This window comes from Helianthus annuus, chromosome 2 (assembly GCF_002127325.2).
Source record: "Helianthus annuus cultivar XRQ/B chromosome 2, HanXRQr2.0-SUNRISE, whole genome shotgun sequence".
NCBI classification, from domain to species: domain Eukaryota; kingdom Viridiplantae; phylum Streptophyta; class Magnoliopsida; order Asterales; family Asteraceae; genus Helianthus; species Helianthus annuus.
Window position 1 is genome coordinate 127,981,951 of NC_035434.2, and position 21,933 is coordinate 128,003,883.

The window sequence follows — 21,933 nt, forward strand, 5'->3', positions numbered from 1 at the left end:
TATCACGAAGCGGCGGCGGATTTATCGTGGATTTTAGGGTTTTGGTGAGTATTCCGGCGGCTCTGAGAAGATTCTTGCAGCGGCGCTGCGGACGGATGTTGACCGGAAAAAACGATCGGACTGTGGCAGTATCACGGCGGTAAGTATCTCGGCTCCGGTTGATGTTGTTTCGATTGGATCGGTTTGTTTTTTTTTTTTCAGAGTTTTGATTTGATTATCAGGTTTTTTCTGATTTGAGGTTGGCTGGGTAGATTGTAGATGATGAGCAAAAACGGTTTCAAGGATCAGATACACTGCTCTGATACCATGTTGTCTAGTGTAGAGAACAAACACAGCAATTGGGGTTTTGATTCTATTCAGAATTATTATTTTAGGGTTACAAAGAATGGTGTTTATATAAACCACCAAGTTACATATTAGCCCCCTATACTATCTGTTATCTTCTTTCCGACAATAATATAATATAATATATTTTTAAGTTACCACCCTCCTTACACAAAGGGGCGATCATCATGTAATCTATATATCAAAAGCAGGAAAGAATTAAAATAATTGATTATTCAGCTAAATATGCTTTCTACATCTCCAATGGATGCAATGAATTATGTACAAATTACAGATACAAATATACCAGTAAACAATTTAATATAATCATAAATATACTAATCATATATACATATTATTACTTGACACATGGAAGTAAGGTGGAATTGAAGAAGATTCGATGTTCAATCAAAAGTGTGTTTCAGAAACTTGCGAATGTTCTTCATCAATCCTGTTTTGTGATCCTCACTCTTCTTCAGTTTCTGTTGGTGCCTCAAACTCTTCATCTTCTCCGGATTGAACACATTCTTCGTCTTCATTACATTCTCGTCCTTCTTATTCGGCTTGCTATCGTGGTTCTGGTTGTTATATTGGCGACGGGAACCATAATGGTGCTTCACCTTCAACCAGTTCGCTGGAACTTCGCCGCGAAAAGCTTTTGTTCTGAAGTATCAAAGATAATATATTAGCTAGGGTATATCATTACTCTAATTTTAATTATTGAGGATGTGTTGGGTGTGCGACCGCACATAGCCCAAAAATTTTATACCTATGTCCCAACATCGCCCAACCAACAAACCTAAGAGATAGTTCCTCTCTATGAATTTAGAACTTTGGCATCTCACTCAAGTACTTGTACCCGATTTGAAAAGAGAAAACAAGTTTAATTAGTACTTAAACCCGAGACAAAGCGAAGCAAGCCAAGTTGGCTCCATTTATAAACAAGCCGAGTCTGAGCGTAAAATTTCAACTCGGTTTAAAATTGGAGCCAAACCAAGCCAGCTTGGTTAGACTTCGAGCCAAACCCGATTTAACCTTTGCTCAAAGCGGTTTGACTTCTAAACAACCTTATGTAAACAATTATTGCCTTACTAACAAATTTTGTTTAGAGCAAATTGCCAAAATTGTCCCTGAGGTTTGTTCACTTTTCCCGCTTTAGTCCAAAATTCAAACATTTTGAATCTGGATTCCTGTGGTTTCATTTTTGTTGCCACTTTCATCCGAAATCAAAATCTGGTCAGATTTTTCAGTTAACATCCAGATTTATGTATTTTTCCTCCCTTCTAATGAAGGGCAAAATTGTCTTTTAACGTTTTATTATAACAAATTAAAAAAATCTGACCATTTTGCCCTTCATTAAAAGGGAGGAAAAAGATAAAAAAGTTAGATGTTAACTGAAAAACCTGATCAGATTTTGTTTTTGGATGAAAATGACAATAAAATTGAAACCACAGGGATCCAGATTCAAAAGGTTTGAGTTTTAGACTAAAGTGGCAAAAGTGACCAAGCCTTAGGAACTATTTTTGCAGTTTACTCTTTTGTTTATATATAAGTTTCTATTTTAAGAGGTCATTGTTACTAGCAATATTTTCAAGCACTTATATATAAATAGCTAATCAAATAATCAATAATATACAATACCTTACGGGGTTTTCATTATTCAATATGGGGTTGTCGGTTCCTTCCGCCTTGACCTCATCCTTTTTGCTGGAGATTTCCGACTGAGGGAATGGGATCTTGTATTGCGTGTGCTTCAAGCAAGGCCGACGGTGTGTCCCAGTATGTTTTGGTCCCCTATGAGGCCTGACTTGGAAGTGACGGTTAATAGGATGGAATTTCGAGAAATTTGTATGCGGTGATAGATCATTGTTCAGGTTTTCTGGTACAACCTTCTCGCCGGGGAGTAGAATCTTAGAACGGCCAGTAGTAACGACGGATTCACGCGATGTTTTGGCTAGCTTGGATGCATGATCATCACTTGTGACCGCGGTTGGATTGGTAACCGATGGATCTAGCACCGTGGGGCGAGCGGCAGAGACGGTATACAAGAACAACAAGGTAAAGAAGGTGAAGGTTGCAGTTTTGTTGTCCATGATTAGTTTTGAGGGTAATATTTTACGTGTGCATGGATGTTAAAATAGAAGTTGGTCACTACGGGCAGGTTTGAGGGTCAGTACGGGCAGCGAGTTGTAGGGATTATCATCCAAGTGGATGGAATAATTTTAGATGATTTTCTGTTCTTTAATTATTGTCCAAATTTATCTTACCACAAATTTATTACCTATTTTGTTTTGATGTAAGGCCGTAATGGGCATTATATGGTATAAAAGGGTTTGATAACGTATAGAACATAAAAAAAAATCATTTTATTTATCACATTTACAACAACAGATATACGTGGTTATGTATTTCACAACTTTTATATATGTATATATAATGATTTAGATGGATTCAGGAAGTTAATATTTTAGTTTGCTTATTTTCTTTAAAGAACATTTTAGAGTGTATACCTGATTCGGTTATATGACACAGACAGTCTCCATGAATGGGAATAGTGTCAGACAACACTTCCTCATGGTTCAACCAAATTATGATTTTGGCCCGTTTAAATTTACAGTTTTGCTATTGGTTTTGTTTTTTTCCTTCAAGCCTAATTACGATTTTGCACTCAGTTCAATTTACAGTTTTGCCATCGTTTTTGTTTTTTTTTCCTTATCGAATTATGATTTTGCCCCAGTGTAAACTTATAGTCATGCCATCGGGTTTTTTTTTTTTTTTTTTTTTTTTGACAAAACTATGGTAATGTTTTGTTTTAATGGGTTGACTCGGTGTTTTTTTTTTTTTGTGCTAGACAGCTGTCTGGCATATGCTCATTTGTCCAAAAAAAGTTACGATTTTACTCCCAGTTTAAAATTATAGTCTTTCTATCGTTTTAGTTTTTTTTTTTAACAAAAGTATGGTAGTGTTTTGTTTTAATTAATTGACTCGATGTAATTTTTTTAGATCATCTTATAAGTAGTATGTACAAGTAACCAAAACACAGACATACATGTTATGAGAGAGAAATATTCGGCTTCGTGTCCCGCAACACGAGCGGGGCAAAAACTAGTTTATAACAAACACCACACGTACTCTATTAATTTTCAATGTAAATTTGTATAATAAAGATGCATAAACAAAAGTTAAACAGAATAAAATACCAAATATCGTTAACAAAAAGGTATGTTCACACAACTACTCTACCTAATAAGAACAAATAAACTATAAAAAGGTTTAAAGTAAATAAAAAGTATTGCAAGACTATTAACACGTGCTCAATGTTTGTAAAATGTCTCGATTGTGAGTACGACCTTGCATGTTTGTATGTTTAGTTTGTAGCTAAATTTAATTCGAAACATTTTATTATAGTATGTATAATTTTACTATGTCAAGAAACCTTTTGAACTTCAGAAAAGGATAAACAATATACTTTCAACTTACATAAAAGCCTCCAAAAGTCCTTGAGAGTCGATGGCACTATATCAACTTTTTGAGATTGACATAACAATTTTGACTTCCAAATTGTGTAATATCAAGACATTGAATTTCCGTCCTACCTCTCAGGCTTCCGACTACATCCTCTTACTTGAGTATTTTATATAGAGCCAGAGCCAGAAGCCTTTGAGGGAGAACGGCAATCAATTCCTTGAAAGTCTCTTTAAATGTTCCCTCTTATCTCCCATTGGTATTGAGACTTTGATAAACCTTATTGGCCAAGTACCCCTTTTTATATGCCAACAAAATATGGATTTATTGCCAAGAAAGAAAGTAAATTATATTGGTGGGTCATCGATATCTTTGGCATTTAGTGGTACGAATGAATCTCACTAAGACTAGAAATCACAAAAAAAGTAAGATTTATTCTAGTAAAAGCATATCTACTCACAAATCATCAATCCACAAATAAGCACGAGTAGCATATTTTAATCAATTATTTTTGTTTCTTGTGAACCAAGTATATTGCATGAAGAATTGAAGAGTCATATCAAAAGTAGGGGATAAAGAAAAAAAACAGGAAAAAAGTACTTTATATAATTAGGGATGAGCACGGTACCCGTTCGATACCAAAAAATAGGGAAAAGTGGTACCGATACTGAATATATCAGTTTGGTATCGATACTTACCGGTGTTTTACCCATAAATACCGGTACCATACCGGTACTGGTACCGAAAAAACGGGAAAAATGGGAACCGGTACTGAATATACCCGATACGGTTCGGTACCGATACAATACCGGTACCCGGTACCAAATGCACATCCCTAAATATAATTTGAGATAGAGGAATAATAGGAAGAAATCTCATATTAGTTAAGAAAACTAAAAAACTCCAACTAAATAGACCTCCGTTTGCCACGTGTTACACCTTTTTGCAGACGTGTTACGTGTAACAATCAGAGAATGCCACGTGTTACGTAACAGATTTTACTTTTTCAGAAAAAGCTGAAAGTCTGCAAAAGTTGTTACAATAATATTTTACAAAATTACCTCACAAAATCATTTGTAGGGTAATTTTGATAATTATTCTACGAGTAAATAATTACGAAAATGTCACCGCGTTTTTTTACCTTTTCACCATATTCGTACGTTTTGTATGATAAGGGTATTTGCATTTGATCTTCTGTCTATATTTATAAGGAAAAACGCGGAATTTTTTTAAAAGTTGAAATTTTAAAAGTGTTTCCCGGTTTCTCACCTTTTTAGTGTTCCCAATGAACTTTTCCATATATATATATATATATATATATATATATATAGGGTAAGGATAGTGTAAAAAGGGCCTAAAGTGTGAGAAGTGTAAGAAGTGTATTATAACACTATATATAATACTATATAACACCATATAAACACCGTATAACAATATGTAACACCATATAATACCATATAACACTATGTAACACTATATATCATTATATAACAAATATAACACTATAGGTTGTCTGATAACATGTCTATGATAGATGTATAGTGTTATATTTGTTATATAATGATATATAGTGTTACATAGTGTTATATAGTATTATATGTTGTTACATATTGTTATACGGTGTTTATATGGTGTTATATAGTATTATATATAGTGTTATAATACACTTCTTACACTTCTCACACTTTGAGCACTTTTTACAGGATCCTCTACCTATATATATATATATATATATATATATATATATATATATATATATATGGTGGGGTTCATGCGAGAACCACCTTTATTGCGAGAACCGCGAGAACCAATGTGAACGGATGACAATTTTGTAAATAATAAAAAAAATTCTAAAATCCCGCTCCCCACATACGGACGTCAGCATTTAATTAGGGGCTGTTTGGCTAAGCTTATTTTAGTGACTTATTTACTTATTTACTTTTTGAAAAGTTAAAAGGTGTTTGGGTTAGCTTATTATGTGAGAGGAATAAGTAAATAAGTCATTCCATTATGACTTATTTGCTTTTCAAATAAGCAAATAAGTAAATAAGTCATTCCAATAAGCTTAGCCAAACAACCCCTTAAACTATGATCGATAATACAATTTCAAGTCCAACAACTATCACAACCAAGCACAACTCTCCCAATCAATCGATTTTCCCCAAAAAATCTCATAAACATCAGTCCGATACTCACTGATACTCACTGATGTTCACAATTCCAGCCGTTCATCATCAATATTCGCCATACGATCATCGTCGCTAGTCAATCGTCGACAGCACACTAGTCGTCGGCTCGAAATTAGGGCAAAAAACGGCCATAATGAATCGATTTAGGGCAAAAAACGGTCATAATCGGCATAATCGGCGAGGTTTATTGCACGGAGAGGGATATTACGAAGAACATAAGTCGTTGCATCGATTTACGAACTTGAAAGTTCATACAGCCGATGTAAGTTCATACTATGTAAGTTCATACAAAGTTCTTATGTGCTTGTTCATGTAGATTACAGCCGATTATATGCTTGTTCATGCAGATTACAGCCGATGTAGGTCAATACGATTATGTGTTTGTGTTTGATTTGGAATGCACATGTGCATAATATTGTTCATGTAAATACGATTATGTGTTTGTGTTTGTTTTGGAATGCACATGTGCATAATATTGTTCGTGTAGATTACAGCAGATGTTGTGCATATGTGTTTGTGTTTAATTTGGAATGCACATGTGCATAATCTTGTTAATGTAGATTACATCCGATGAAAGTAGATTACATCCGATGTTTGTTCGTGTAGATTACAGCCGATGTTGTGCATATGTGTTTGTGTTTGTGTTTGATTTGGAATGCACATGTGCATAATCTTGGTAATGTAGATTACAGCTGATGTAAGGTTAATACGATTATGTGTTGGTGTTTGATTTGGAATGCACATGTGCATAATATTGTTCATGTAGATTACAGACGATGTAAGTAGATGTAAGTAGATTACAGCCGATGTAAGTTCATACGATTATGTGTTTGTGTTTGATTTGGAATGCACATGTGCATAATGTGATAACTTATGGTTGTACTTATGGTTTTGGTTCATATTTATGCTTGATTGGTATACACATGTGCATAACGTGTTGGAATGCACATGTGCATAATGTGATAACTTATGGTTTTACTGATAATTTATGGTTTTACTTATGGTTTTGGTTCATATTTATACTTGATTGGTATGCACATGTGCATAACGTGATAAATTATGTTTATAGTTTGTAGCCAACTTTGTTTTTTGGGTCATGTATAGGTATGCATATGTGCATAATGTGATAATATATATATATATATATATTGATAAATTATTTCATAGTTGTATGTATGCACATGTGCATAGTTATAGTTATGTGCGTGTGTTGGTTGCATATCTGAAGTTGCATGGTCATAGTTGTATAGATGCATATGCCCGATGTATAGCGGATTTTGGGAATGTATAATGGATTTTGTATATGTAGTTTGAACTAACATACTAACAAAGTAAAATAAATTAAAGTTGATATACATTCTCATTGTATACAGTAAAATGGAAAAAAAAACAAAGAAAGTTACGTTTGTCCTAAAGCCGAGAGATGAAGGGTTGAAAAGAATGCCAGATGCGACAGAAGACGAGCATGCGACTGTTAAGCAAAAAGGTTAGTAAGTGTTGAGAACTTACTGTTAATATTAGTATTGTTAATGATGCAATATGCGGTTATGCACGTGTGCATTATCAGTTTTTTTTTCCAAATGTTATAACTCGCGCAAACGCATTAATTTTATGAATTCAGTTAAACAATGGAAGATGATTATGCGACTTGCAATGGAAGATGATTACGCGACAGTTAAATAAAGAGGTAAAAATCGAAGAAAGTAACTTTTGTTTTGTCTATTATTTTTTATCGAAGCAAACCTGTTGATAAGCTCAGTCATGTTAATGCACATGCTTAGTTAGCACAAATGCATATTTTGCCAGATTATTTCAATTAGGTCAGTCATATGGATGAAAATGTGCAGTTAGGCACATGTGCATAATTTGCCAAAATATGTTAATAAGATCATTCATGTTGTTGTACATGTGCATAGTTATGCGCATGTACATAGTTTGCCAGAATTTTGCCAGAATATGTTAACAATGTAATTTATGTTGATGCACATGTGCATAGTGTATATAGTAATGATAATGTTAAAGTTAATGCACATATTCATTGAGATTCTATGTTTGTTAATCACATGTTTTTTGTTTTGTTTATTATCGTAGATCGATAACGGAAAAAAATCAAAGAAGGTAACTTTCGTTTTGAAATCAAGGGATGAAGAGTCAAAAAAATGCCGGGTGCAATGGAAGATGATTACGCAACGGTTAAACAAAGAGGTAAAAAAGGTTGACTAATATTCGATGATGTAGTTGGGAGTTTATGCACATGTGCATCCCTTTATTACTTTCATGTTAAATGATATCATTTATGTAAACACATTAAATATATCCAATGTAGGTGCACAAGAAGAAAAAAAAAAGCATAAAGAGGACAAGTGAGCGAAATCACTATGAAAAAATTGAACAAGTAAACAAAATCCCTTTATTACTTCACAGATTGCGGGTTGTTCGCTATGCGATATATTGAGATGTATAAAGGGAGTGGTGAGAAGTTTGATTGCATATTCAACAAAGATAAAGAAATTCAAGACTTGCAACTTAAGAACATGAGAGTGAAGATAGCAACAAAAAACTGTCGTTATCAGAGGCGAATGATCATGTTCGTGAATATATGATGTATTATGTTGTTTGGTAGAGGGAATGTTGGTACTACACATGTGCATAGTTTGAAATAACATACATATTGGTATTGTATAATGTATTACAGATGGTTATATTTGTTAATTTAGGATGTAATGTGTTGTTTGGTATAGTATATGTTGGTGGTGCATATGTGCAATAATGATTGTTGAACGGATTATGTGATTCTTATGATGAGGGTGTTATATTTACTTGTTGTAACTGTCTTAATGTTGGTAATGCACATGTGCATTAATAAAAAACAATAAACATGTCGGTAATGCATGTGTATATTTTGAAATATTGTATTTTTGTTTATATCATATTACGTATGTGATACCCTATTACGTATGGGGTATCACATTACATATGTTGATGTATATGTAAGGAAAACGGATTACATGTAATTAAAAAATATACATGTATGCACGTGTGCATTGTTCGAAACAATAAGCGTGTGTAATGAAATGGTAAACATGCATGCACACCTGCATTGGTCAAAACAACAACGATGTGGAGTGAAACAGTAAACATGTATGCACATGTGCATTGTGCGAAACAGTAACCATGTCAATACAATGCACACGATCATTATCATTTTATATATAACACGAGCATTATCATTTTATATATAACGACATTGTTTTTTAACAGAACAAGATGCCATATATTCAAACCAGAACTCTAGCCAGGAACTAGAGAATTACCTTACATTAAACATATAAACTCCTAATTTTCTATTACATTTACACCACTACTAGAGAATTACGCTTACAATAAACATATAAACTCCTAATTTTCTATTACATTTACACCACTGGTGTACCACTCTTCAGTCACCAAATTCTCCATTTTGGCTCTAATTCTCCATTTTGGGTATGACTTTCATCCACAACAGAGTACACTCCTTGACTTGTTCCAGTCTTCTAGCATTTGAAATCTGCACGACTTTGAATACCTTCTCATTTCTGCTCGACCATATGATCCATAATGTAGCCATCACTGTGCAGTTTACTACCTTTTTCTTCTTATAGAAATCTCCAGCTTACAGGAAAATCTTTTACTCCCAACCATGCTCCGACCATCCACCACAGCGTTTTCGACATCAAACACGTAATGAGAATGTGTTCAACAGTTTCTTGCTCGTATTTGCAAACCGGGCACAATGTGTTGTTGGTCTGAATTACCCCTTTTTTCCAGCTCCGTCTTTGTCGGTAACCTGCCTTCGATGCCTTTCCATGCTAACATATTGGCTTTAGGTATAGCCCAGCCGTTCCAGGTCATTACGAAGCCACTCGACAGGTCCCCGCTTGTGACACACAAATCCTCTCTAACGGTTTAAACATTAAAAGTCGACTTATTTTCCTAGTGCCAACCCCACCCATCTTGACCCATCTTTATTCTGGTATCTCTCAGCAGTGCCAAAAGCTGCATAAACTCCACCCATGCCTCCCCGGTTATCGGCTTGTTCTTCCATTGCCAATCCCACACAGTCACCTCCCCTATTCTTTTGTAGTTGTCCGGCACCCAAGACTATTTGTTTGCTGCCATTCTGCACATAATTGGATAGTTCTCCATAAGGCACTTTTTCAAAATCCATAAATCAACGACATAGTCTAATTTTCAATATAATGCACATGTGCATATAATTTAATACAATATCATTTACAATCAACATAATGCACATGTGCATATAATTTAATACAGCATCATTACAGTAAATATAATGCACATGTGCATATCATTTAATACAATATCATTTACAAAGTATATACATCATTTACAGTCAACATAATACCTTTAGTCACAAATCGAATGAATTGCAACTCTTGATGTTCTGTATTTGTTGGTGTATTGTGACAGTCAACTGTATTATCAGCAAATGGACTGACAATGTCAGCAACAATGTCAGCAACAATGTCCACATCAGATGTATGAGGAGGATTATCAGATGTATGAGGGTGAACATCAGAGAATGTATGATGTTCACATCAGAGAATGTATGAGGATGAACATCAGATGTAAATGGTGATGTAGAGGATGTCGTAAACAGAGGATTATCAGAGAATGTATGAGGAAGAACATCAGATGTAAATGGTGATGTAGAGGATGCCGTAAACACTGTTTCCGGCTGCCGCCACCGTGAAATCCACTGTAAACACCGTGCCAACTGCAACCACTGTGAAATACATGAACACCGACTACCATATGCGGTGAAAACCACCGTGCACGACTCTCCGCCACCGTGAAACCGCCGTGAATGCCTCTCAGCCGTGGAGACCATAAACTGGTGAACTACTGAAACTCTAGAAAAGGAGACAACAGTGACATAAGGAAAAAGAAGGAACGCTGGAAAAAAAAAGGAACGCGTGTTTTTTTATATAAACATAATATAATTACAAAAATGGCATGTGTTCACACTAGTTCTCGCAGTTCTCGCAATAAAGGGTGGTTCCTAACGGATCTTTATCCTATATATATATATTATATATATATATATATATGGAGGGGCTCATGCGAGAACTCCATTTATTGTGAGAACCGCGAGAACCAATGTGAACACAACCTAAAATAGCTAAAAAAACCTAAAAAAACCTAACCCCCACCCCTCCCCCAAAATTAAAAAAAAAAAAAAAAAAAAAAACCTAACCCCCCCCCCCAAGCTAAATGCTAAAAACTAAAACCCCAAAAAAACCTAACCCCCCCTCCAAAAAAAACCTAAACCCCCCTCCCCCACCCCCCAAAAACCTAAACCCCCCCCCCCCCACACGCTAAAAACTAAACCCTCAAAAAATCTAAAAAAATTCTAAAAAAATAAAAAAAATCTATTTTTTTAATATTTTTTATGCTCAAATCGCTACTTTTAGTGGCTAAAATTTTTTTTTTTAAATTTTCTAATTTTTTTGGCTTCGAAAAGTAGCGATTTTTATATAAAAAATATTTAAAAAAAAATTGTGTGATTTTTAGCTATTTTTAGGCATTTTTAGTTGTGTTCACATTGGTTCTCACGGTTCTCACAATAAGAGGTGGTTCTCGCATGATCTTCCTATATATATATATATATATATATGTGTATATGAAGAGAATATATACCATTTTTTGATGTATATGATATATCTATATATATATTCTAAAGTTTAGTTATATGTTCTATTTTAAAACCAAAATTTATGGTTGTTTTAAATGCATCATCCTATAAAAATCCTATAATTGCATTTAATTTATATTAAATAAATAAAAGATAAGATAAAAAATAAAATAAAATAATTATATATCAATAATCATTAAAATTAATATCATCAATAACACATTATACTAAATAATATATTATAGATAAAGGTAGATTAGTTTAAAGTTAACTTTGATCTTAATTTGTTTTAATAATTGGTTTAAAGATAATTATTCCAAACTTATGATTATTCTATAAAATGATCTTTGACAAGGTAACCATAAATTTAAATTTCGAAGTAACTAATATATTAAAAGTAGCTCAAATATAATTCGTAATAAAAACACAACAATATATTTTCAAAGAAAACATATAATAAAAAAAATAGGTAAAGGGATCCAAATGATATCAAATATTAAGAACTTATCCATGATATTAGTATCAGAATTTAATAGATTAAGATAAAATTTAAACCGAAAGATCATAAGTATCATAAAAATATCATTAAATTAAAGTTAAAAAGTAAAGAAAAGAATTATTATTATAATATTAAAATAATAAAAATATATAAAAAACTATATATATTATTAAAATATTAAAATTACTATTTGTACCGATACCAAACAAGACCGTATCGGTATTTTCGATACCAGTACCGGTTGACACCAAGCTTATCCCACCCGTTGATACTAAAAAATCATTAAATTAAAGTTAAACAGTAAAAAAAAGGAATTATTATTATAATATTAAAATAATAAAAGTATTAAAATAACTATATATATATATATATATTCTAATATATTATTAACAAGATTTTGGCTAAATTAATTAGATTATTATAAATAATAATAATAATTTACAAATAAAACAACACAATTTGGCAACAAAGCAATGCATGAAACACCATATTAACATATAGTACAGTACATTAGTGCTAGAACCTAATCTATACTATATTATAAAGCATTTCATAAGGATACCAACCAAATTTAAGTAATTACAATCTTTTATACTTATGGTACAACAACTTAATGATGTTAGTAAGGGGTGAAATGGTCTTTCTACATTAATATTAAAAAATAAAAAAAATAATTATCTATATCTATATCTATCTATCTATATCTATACTATATTATAAAGCATTTCATAAGGATACCAACCAAATTTAAGTAATTACAATCTTTTATACTTATGGTACAACAACTTAATGATGTTAGTAAGGGGTGAAATGGTCTTTCTACATTAATATTAAAAAATAAAAAAATAATTAAATGAGAATATAATCACAATTAATTATAATAATACAATAATAAGTTCGGTTCTTAAATGCAAATAATAAACGAACCGCAAAAGCACTCCAAAGGTCCAATTTCAATCAATATGTAATAAATTTGACCGATTAAGGAATCTCCTATCATTGCTATAAATTCACCATTTCACTCAACATCAACTCCTTTGTCTACTATTGTGTGAGTTAGAGTCGAAAAGAAAGAGACAAGAAAGAGATAAGTTGATATGAAATTTATTTATCTTGGTGGAAAGGTGTGTTCTTTTATACCTATTTCAACATTTATTCGAAAAAACTTTGGTTTGTTTCTTAAAATATTCAAATGGGATAACAGTTTTCTTTTACATAATCTATGAGTTTATATTGATGTTTTATTATGTTTTTGGTGATTTAGTGGTTTTCAAATTATGATTTTATATTACATATAAAGTATACACACATGTTATTGGATACAAAAAGACAGACACTTCATACTTCATCAAGGTACCCTTGCATGACTATAGTATCTGGAACCATTTACCAATGTATTGTTTAATTGTTCATAAATTTATAGTCTTTTTCCTTTTTGCAGCTTCATGTATATGGAGGTGTAAAAGGGTGGGTACGAGAAAAGTTATTTATTTGGAGATAGACATTTATTTGGCCTATTGGTATTTCCTTTTTTAATTTCTACTTTACTATTTTTTTTTAAACATATGATGCTTTTGTGTGATTTAATTGATACTATATATAGGCAATATAGATGCAGAGGAAATATTTGAGGAGGTATTGTTTGACAGGATTGGGCAGCAAACTTTAAGGGCTCGGATGTTTTCAACCCGCGCAAAAGATTTATATTGATTGCGTTTATCTATACTATCGTATAAAGCATTTCACAAGGGTTCCAACCAAATTTAAATAATTGCAACATATTATGCTTATAGTACAACAACTCAATGAAGTTAGTAAAGGGAATTAGTCTTTCTACATGAGTATAAATTGATAAATACAATTAAATTGATAACTTTATAAATTAAGTATTGTTAAATACTTGATAAAGAATTAAATCATTTGACTTAGTTATATGTTCTATTTTAAAACCAAAATTTATGGTTGTTTTAAATGCATCATCCTATAAAAATCCTATTAATTGCATTTAATTTATATTAAATAAATAAGAGATAAGATAAAAAATAAAATAAAAAATTATATATCAATAATCATTAAAATTAATATCATCAATAATACATTATACTAAATAATATATTATAGATAAAGGTAGATTAGTTTAAAGTTAACTTTGATCTTAATTTGTTTTAATAATTGGTTTAAAGATAATTATTCCAAACTTATGATTATTCTATAAAATGATCTTTGACAACGTAACCATAAATTTAAATTTCGAAGTAACTAATACATTAAAAGTAGCTCAAATATAATTCGTAATAAAAACACAACAATATATTTTCAAAGAAAACATATAATAAAAAAATAGGTAAAGGGATCCAAATGATATCAAATATTAAGAACTTATCCATGATATTAGTATCAGAATTTAATAGATTAAGATAAAATTTAAACCGAAAGATCATAAGTATCATAAAAATATCATTAAATTAAAGTTAAAAAGTAAAGAAAAGAATTATTATTATAATATTAAAATAATAAAAATATATAAAAACTATATATATTATTAAAATATTAAAATTACTATTTGTACCGATACCAAACAAGACCGTACCGGTATTTTCGATACCGGTACCGGTTGACACCAAGCTTATCCCACCCCGTGATACTAAAAAATCATTAAATTAAAGTTAAACAGTAAAAAAAGGAATTATTATTATAATTTTAAAATAATAAAAGTATTAGAATAACTATATATATATATATATATATATTCTAATATATTATTAACAAGATTTTGGCTAAACTAATTAGATTATTATAAATAATAACTAGATGTTAGTACCCACCGCAATGCGGCGGGGGCATAGCATAAGCCGATTTTTTGGTCACATGAAGTTGGTTTCTTTGTATCACATCACGTAATCTACCAAGCTTAGTTGTACAACATCTCTAAACTGAAATAAAAGCCTCAAAACCGCACAAACATCATCAACATCAAAAACGTTTGCAACATACTCATTGAAGCCGATAATTGTCATACTTCCACAACATCCAATTATACTTGACAAACCTAACCAAATTCAAACAACAAAAGCTATTTATATTCATAACTTCATACTACTATAACAACACACGGCCTTCCAGTTCCATTGCCTTCACTCCAATCCAAATCAACATCGTTCGGCACCGTAACCACCAGCTCTCCGTGACTAAACTCCGCCGTAGCAAGCTCCGGCACCGTATCCCGCGACAACCTAAAACGCCACATATTCAGTTTCATCTCACAATGAATAAGCATGACAAAACATCCCGTGTTTTTTTTTTTTTTTTTTTTTTGCGCCTAGGCCCCAGGCATGGCGTATATGCCTTAAGTACGCCTCAAACTGAAACCAAAAAACTACTCAAGGTCGATTTATTTTCCTGTCAACTACATACAATACGATATTGTTTGTACTATAATTATTCAGATAATTAAATTAAAATGAGACTTGGTCAAAGAAATTGTGTGAGGATATTTATAAATGATTGTAATCGTTTAAACAAATTAACGACTGGTCGAGATCGACTGAGCGGGTTCTTTCTTTTTTCATAGCTTGTCTTGATCGACCTCATTCACACCTGTTAAACTTAAGAAAACTGCCAAGATAATAAAGGTGCAATGCGTGTATAAAAAGTTTTATTTTTTTCAAGTTTATTAGATCAAAAGGGTTTGAATTCAGGTGAAACAGGTAAAAGTTTTTATTTGGTTGAAAGCCAAAAACCAAACCGAATTCTTATTTGGTTTACAGTTCCATTTGACCCTTACCGAATCAGTTCCGTTTTCAGATCCACCCAAATAAACTTCCAACCCGAACCAAACAACCTAAAACCCAAATCGATAAACACCCCAAGAATAATCTTGAAAATGCACATCCAGACACTCCTAAAATGTTAAATTAGGATAAACTTACAGCAACTGGGAGACCAGTATGAAATACACTATCCGAATTCAAGAAGCTGAACACCGGATTCTGATTCGCATACTCAAGAACTGATCCAATCTACATCAAACAACCCACAATTCATCCAGCATATAATCATCAATCATTCACAGAAATATAATAATCAAAACCACAAAACCCAACTTACAGCAACAATGGCACGACGAATCTACGTTAGATTTATGTGTTAAGTCGGTGGAACAAATCAAATTTACATAACCAGGTTTATAAAACAAATCATGAAGGTGGATCGTAAGTTCTTAACCTCACCGGCCGGACAAAATAGATCGGAGCTGTACGTGAAACAATCCACAAAGCAAAACATCTTACTACACTTTATCCATAAATCAACTAATAATAAATAAGCTCCCAAATTAATAAATAAACACCATAACTATCACAAACAAATGAACAATCTACAAAGCAAATCAGCTTACAAATAAACAATTAACGGTTTAATAATTAACCGCACGATCAAACAAATTGACGAAAAAAATTCAAAAAAATCCATCATCACATCAAATCCTCATCATCACTTTACTTTGACAATAAATCATCAAACTATTCATAAATAACCTCGCAAAACTTATAAACATATACCATAACTATCACAAACAATCTACAAAGTAAAACATCATAATAAGAAAGCCTAATCAGCCTAACATGCAACTAAATTATAGAAAAATCACAAACCAACATCAAGATTCAATTCCATAAAAATAAAAAATAATACCTTTCTAACCATGTCTTGCTATACCTGAATGACCTCGTATTTCAAACATCCGAAGACAAAGCAACCTGTATATCATTCTTCATCTTCCACAAAAGTGGAAAGCACACTTTTCTTACTAAAACCAACCCAAAATATGGTTTGAGAAATACGGGAAAATCAACAAACGTACTAAGCAGATCTAAACGAAAATGAAACATGCATACCTAAACCAGAAAGTTGTTGAAAAGTCGCTGGAACCCTAGAAAATCCACCATCATCAGTCATCTAACCACACATAGGGTTTGAGATCGTCGCCTGATGAGACGATTCAACCACCCCACGCCATCGACCTAACCTCCATTTAAACCCTTTATCGTGACTGTCGTTAATCGCCCCCAGAATCTTTCATCAACTAATACGTGTCCTTGCTGCCGTAGATACGGCGGCGGTGGCTGTCACAGTGGCGGGGAAGCTAATACAGCAGTGGTGGAGCGGTGGTGGCGGATGGTTCTCTCTCTGGATTGTATGATGTGGATTTGTGGTACCGATCTGGTCTTGAAACCCCGAACCTTTATCTTTGTCTCGTTACCACCGGAATCCGGCTAGAGAGGGGGGCCGAGAGTCGTTGCTCTTGTTCCTGGAGAGAAGTTTATGAGGCGGTGTTGGGTGGTTGTGTTGGTGTTGATGGAAAAGAAAAAAACCAGGGTCATACATGTATTAGATGATGATGAAGCACTTACTTGTACACACAAATACAACATACATTTGCACAAAAAAGAATTTATGCAAGAGGTACAACTCTTACTGCACATAGATGTTGCTAATTTATATATGGAATAATAATAATTTACAAATAAAACAACACAATTTGCAACAAAGCAATGCATGAAACACCATATTAACATATAGTACAGTACATTAATGCTAGAACCTAATCTATACTATATTATAAAGCATTTCATAAGGATACCAACCAAATTTAAGTAATTACAATCTTTTATACTTATGGTACAACAACTTAATGATGTTAGTAAGGGGTGAAATGGTCTTTCTACATTAATATTAAAAAATAAAAAAATAATTATCTATATCTATATCTATCTATCTATATCTATACTATATTATAAAGCATTTCATAAGGATACCAACCAAATTTAAGTAATTACAATCTTTTATACTTATGGTACAACAACTTAATGATGTTAGTAAGGGGTGAAATGGTCTTTCTACATTAATATTAAAAAATAAAAAAATAATTAAATGAGAATATAATCACAATTAATTATAATAATACAATAATAAGTTCGGTTCTTAAATGCAATTAATAAACGAAACCTATTGGGATAAACTGCAAAAGCACTCCAAAGGTCCAATTTCAATCAATATGTAATAAATTTGACCGATTAAGGAATCTCCTATCATTGCTATAAATTCACCATTTCACTCAACATCAACTCCTTTGTCTACTATTGTGCGAGTTAGAGTCGAAAAGAAAGAGACAAGAAAGAGATAAGTTGATATGAAATTTATTTATCTTGGTGGAAAGGTGTGTTCTTTTATACCCATTTCAACATTTATTCGAAAAAACTTTGGTTTGTTTCTTAAAATATTCAAATGGGATAACAGTTTCCTTTTACATAATCTATGAGTTTATATTGATGTTTTATTATGTTTTTGGTGATTTAGTGGGTTTTTTTTTTTCAAATTATGATTTTATATTACATATAAAGTATACACACAGGTTATTGGATACAAAAAGACAGACACTTCATACTTCATCAAGGTACCCTTGCATGACTATAGTATCTGGAACCATTTACCAATGTATTGTTTAATTGTTCATAAATTTATAGTCTTTTTCCTTTTTGCAGCTTCATGTATATGAAGGTGTAAAAGGGTGGGTACGAGAAAAGTTATTCATATGGTGATAGACATTTATTTGGCCTATTGGTATTTCCTTTTTTAATTTCTATTTTACTATTTTTTTTAAACATATGATGCTTTTGTGTGATTTAATTGATACTATATATAGGCAATATAGATGCAGAGGAAATATTTGAGGAGGTATTGTTTGACAGGATTGGGCAGCAAACTTTAAGGGCTCGGATGTTTTCAACCCGCGCAAAAGATTTATATTGATTGCGTTTATCTATACTATCGTATAAAGCATTTCACAAGGGTTCCAACCAAATTTAAATAATTGCAACATATTATGCTTATAGTACAACAACTCAATGAAGTTAGTAAAGGGAATTAGTCTTTCTACATGAGTATAAATTGATAAATACAATTAAATTGATAACTTTATAAATTAAGTATTGTTAAATACTTGATAAAGAATTAAATCATTTGACTTAGTTATATCTTCTATTTTAAAACCAAAATTTATGGTTGTTTTAAATGCATCATCCTATAAAAATCCTATTAATTGCATTTAATTTATATTAAATAAATAAGAGATAAGATAAAAAATAAAATAAAACAATTATATATCAATAATCATTAAAATTAATATCATCAATAATACATTATACTAAATAATATATTATAGATAAAGGTAGATTAAATTAAAGTTAACTTTGATCTTAATTTGTTTTAATAATTGGTTTAAAGATAATTATTCCAAACTTATGATTATTCTATAAAATGATCTTTGATAAGGTAACCATAAATTTAAATTTCGAAGTAACTAATATATTAAAAGTAGCTCAAATATAATTCATAATAAAAACACAACAATATATTTTCAAAGAAAACATATAATAAAAAAAAATAGGTAAAGGGATCCAAATGATATCAAATATTAAGAACTTATCCATGATATTAGTATCAGAATTTAATAGATTAAGATAAAATTTAAACCGAAAGATCATAAGTATCATAAAAATATCATTAAATTAAAGGTAAAAAGTAAAGAAAAGAATTATTATTATAATATTAAAATAATAAAAATATATAAAAAACTATATATATTATTAAAATATTAAAATTACTATTTGTACCGATACCAAACAAGACCGTACCGGTATTTTCGATACCAGTACCGGTTGACACCAAGCTTATCCCACCCCGTGATACTAAAAAATCATTAAATTAAAGTTAAACAGTAAAAAAAAGGAATTATTATTATAATATTAAAATAATAAAAGTATTAAAATAACTATATATATATATATTCTAATATATTATTAACAAGATTTTGGCTAAATTAATTAGATTATTATAAATAATATTAATAATTTACAAATAAAACAACACAATTTGCAACAAAGCAATGCATGAAACACCATATTAACATATAGTACAGTACATTAATGCTAGAACCTAATCTATACTATATTATAAAGCATTTCATAAGGATACCAACCAAATTTAAGTAATTACAATCTTTTATACTTATGGTACAACAACTTAATGATGTTAGTAAGGGGTGAAATGGTCTTTCTACATTAATATTAAAAAATAAAAAAAAAATAATTATCTATATCTATATCTATCTATCTATCTATATCTATACTATATTATAAAGCATTTCATAAGGATACCAACCAAATTTAAGTAATTACAATCTTTTATACTTATGGTACAACAACTTAATAATGTTAGTAAGGGGTGAAATGGTCTTTCTACATTAATATTAAAAAATAAAAAAAAATAATTAAATGAGAATATAATCACAATTAATTATAATAATACAATAATAAGTTCGGTTCTTAAATGCAAATAATAAACGAAACCTATTGGGATAAACCGCAAAAGCACTCCAAAGGTCCAATTTCAATCAATATGTAATAAATTTGACCGATTAAGGAATCTCCTATCATTGCTATAAATTCACCATTTCACTCAACATCAACTCCTTTGTCTACTATTGTGCGAGTTAGAGTCGAAAAGAAAGAGACAAGAAAGAGATAAGTTGATATGAAATTTATTTATCTTGGTGGAAAGGTGTGTTCTTTTATACCCATTTCAACATTTATTCGAAAAAACTTTGGTTTGTTTCTTAAAATATTCAAATGGGATAACAGTTTTCTTTTACATAATCTATGAGTTTATATTGATGTTTTATTATGTTTTTGGTGATTTAGTGGTTTTTTTTTTTCAAATTATGATTTTATATTACATATAAAGTATACACACAGGTTATTGGATACAAAAAGACAGACACTTCATACTTCATCAAGGTACCCTTGCATGACTATAGTATCTGGAACCATTTACCAATGTATTGTTTAATTGTTCATAAATTTATAGTCTTTTTCCTTTTTGTAGCTTCATGTATATGGAGGTGTAAAAGGGTGGGTACGAGAAAAGTTATTCATTTGGAGATAGACATTTATTTGGCCTATTGGTATTTCCTTTTTTAATTTCTACTTTACTATTTTTTTTAAACATATGATGCTTTTGTGTGATTTAATTGATACTATATATAGGCAATATAGATGCAGAGGAAATATTTGAGGAGGTATTGTTTGACAGGATTGGGCAGCAAACTTTAAGGGCTCGGATGTTTTCAACCCGCGCAAAAGATTTATATTGATTGCGTTTATCTATACTATCGTATAAAGCATTTCACAAGGGTTCCAACCAAATTTAAATAATTGCAACATATTATGCTTATAGTACAACAACTCAATGAAGTTAGTAAAGGGAATTAGTCTTTCTACATGAGTATAAATTGATAAATACAATTAAATTGATAACTTTATAAATTAAGTATTGTTAAATACTTGATAAAGAATTAAATCATTTGACTTAGTTGAACATCATCACCTTCCTCATATTTACATTGCTTTTCCATTTCAAGTTCTCCGTAACCGATTACTTGATTGAATTTTATAATTAAGTCATTATTATTTGGTTTAGTAATTGCTAAACATCATACAAATAAGGTTACAACCTTTTTTGCAATTTTATCAGATAGTTGATGAACATCATATGAAATAAAAATAAAAATAAACAATAATAATAATAATTAAATATAAAAAAACTTAATCAACGTTATTATGAATTTAATTATAACTATAAATGGTTTTAAAACTTAAAAGATGCTAACCAATTAGAAACGAAAATTACTAAAAGGTAATTTC

The 21,933-nt window shown here is 31.0% G+C and overlaps 1 protein-coding gene and 2 long non-coding RNA genes across 5 annotated transcripts; 1 reads left to right on the forward strand and 2 right to left on the reverse strand.

Moving 5' to 3' along the window:
* Window positions 1-540: 540 nt before the first annotated feature.
* On the reverse strand, window positions 541-2,870 carry LOC110878450. The gene is made up of 2 exons (XM_022126752.2): window positions 1,966-2,870; window positions 541-987 (listed from the first exon to the last, which is right to left on the reverse strand). The coding sequence occupies exons 1-2, from the start codon at window positions 2,415-2,417 to the stop codon at window positions 729-731; spliced, it is 711 nt and encodes a 236-aa protein (XP_021982444.1). The 5' UTR covers window positions 2,418-2,870; the 3' UTR covers window positions 541-728.
* A 12,243-nt stretch (window positions 2,871-15,113) lies between these two features.
* LOC110878449 lies at window positions 15,114-17,552 on the reverse strand. Of its 3 annotated transcripts, none has more exons than XR_004879552.1 (3): window positions 17,068-17,552; window positions 16,102-16,979; window positions 15,114-15,405 (listed from the first exon to the last, which is right to left on the reverse strand). It is a non-coding gene; the product is annotated as an uncharacterized LOC110878449 (long non-coding RNA). The 3 variants fall into 3 exon arrangements; XR_002557949.2 differs by having other exon boundaries at window positions 16,102-16,191; window positions 16,865-17,548; XR_004879550.1 differs by having other exon boundaries at window positions 16,102-17,552.
* An 810-nt stretch (window positions 17,553-18,362) lies between these two features.
* Window positions 18,363-21,377, forward strand: LOC118486695. Its single transcript, XR_004879553.1, has 3 exons — window positions 18,363-18,626; window positions 21,116-21,194; window positions 21,277-21,377. It is a non-coding gene; the product is annotated as an uncharacterized LOC118486695 (long non-coding RNA).
* The last annotated feature ends 556 nt before the right edge of the window (window positions 21,378-21,933 follow it).

Excerpts from the sequence above, each read along its gene's own strand:
- LOC110878450 (XM_022126752.2), bottom strand. The coding sequence starts at position 2,417 with ATGGACAACAAAACTGCAACCTTCACCTTCTTTACCTTGTTGTTCTTG. Across the intron at positions 988-1,965 it reads AATAATGAAAACCCCGTAAG|AACAAAAGCTTTTCGCGGCG; the intron begins GTATTGTATATT and ends TTGATACTTCAG.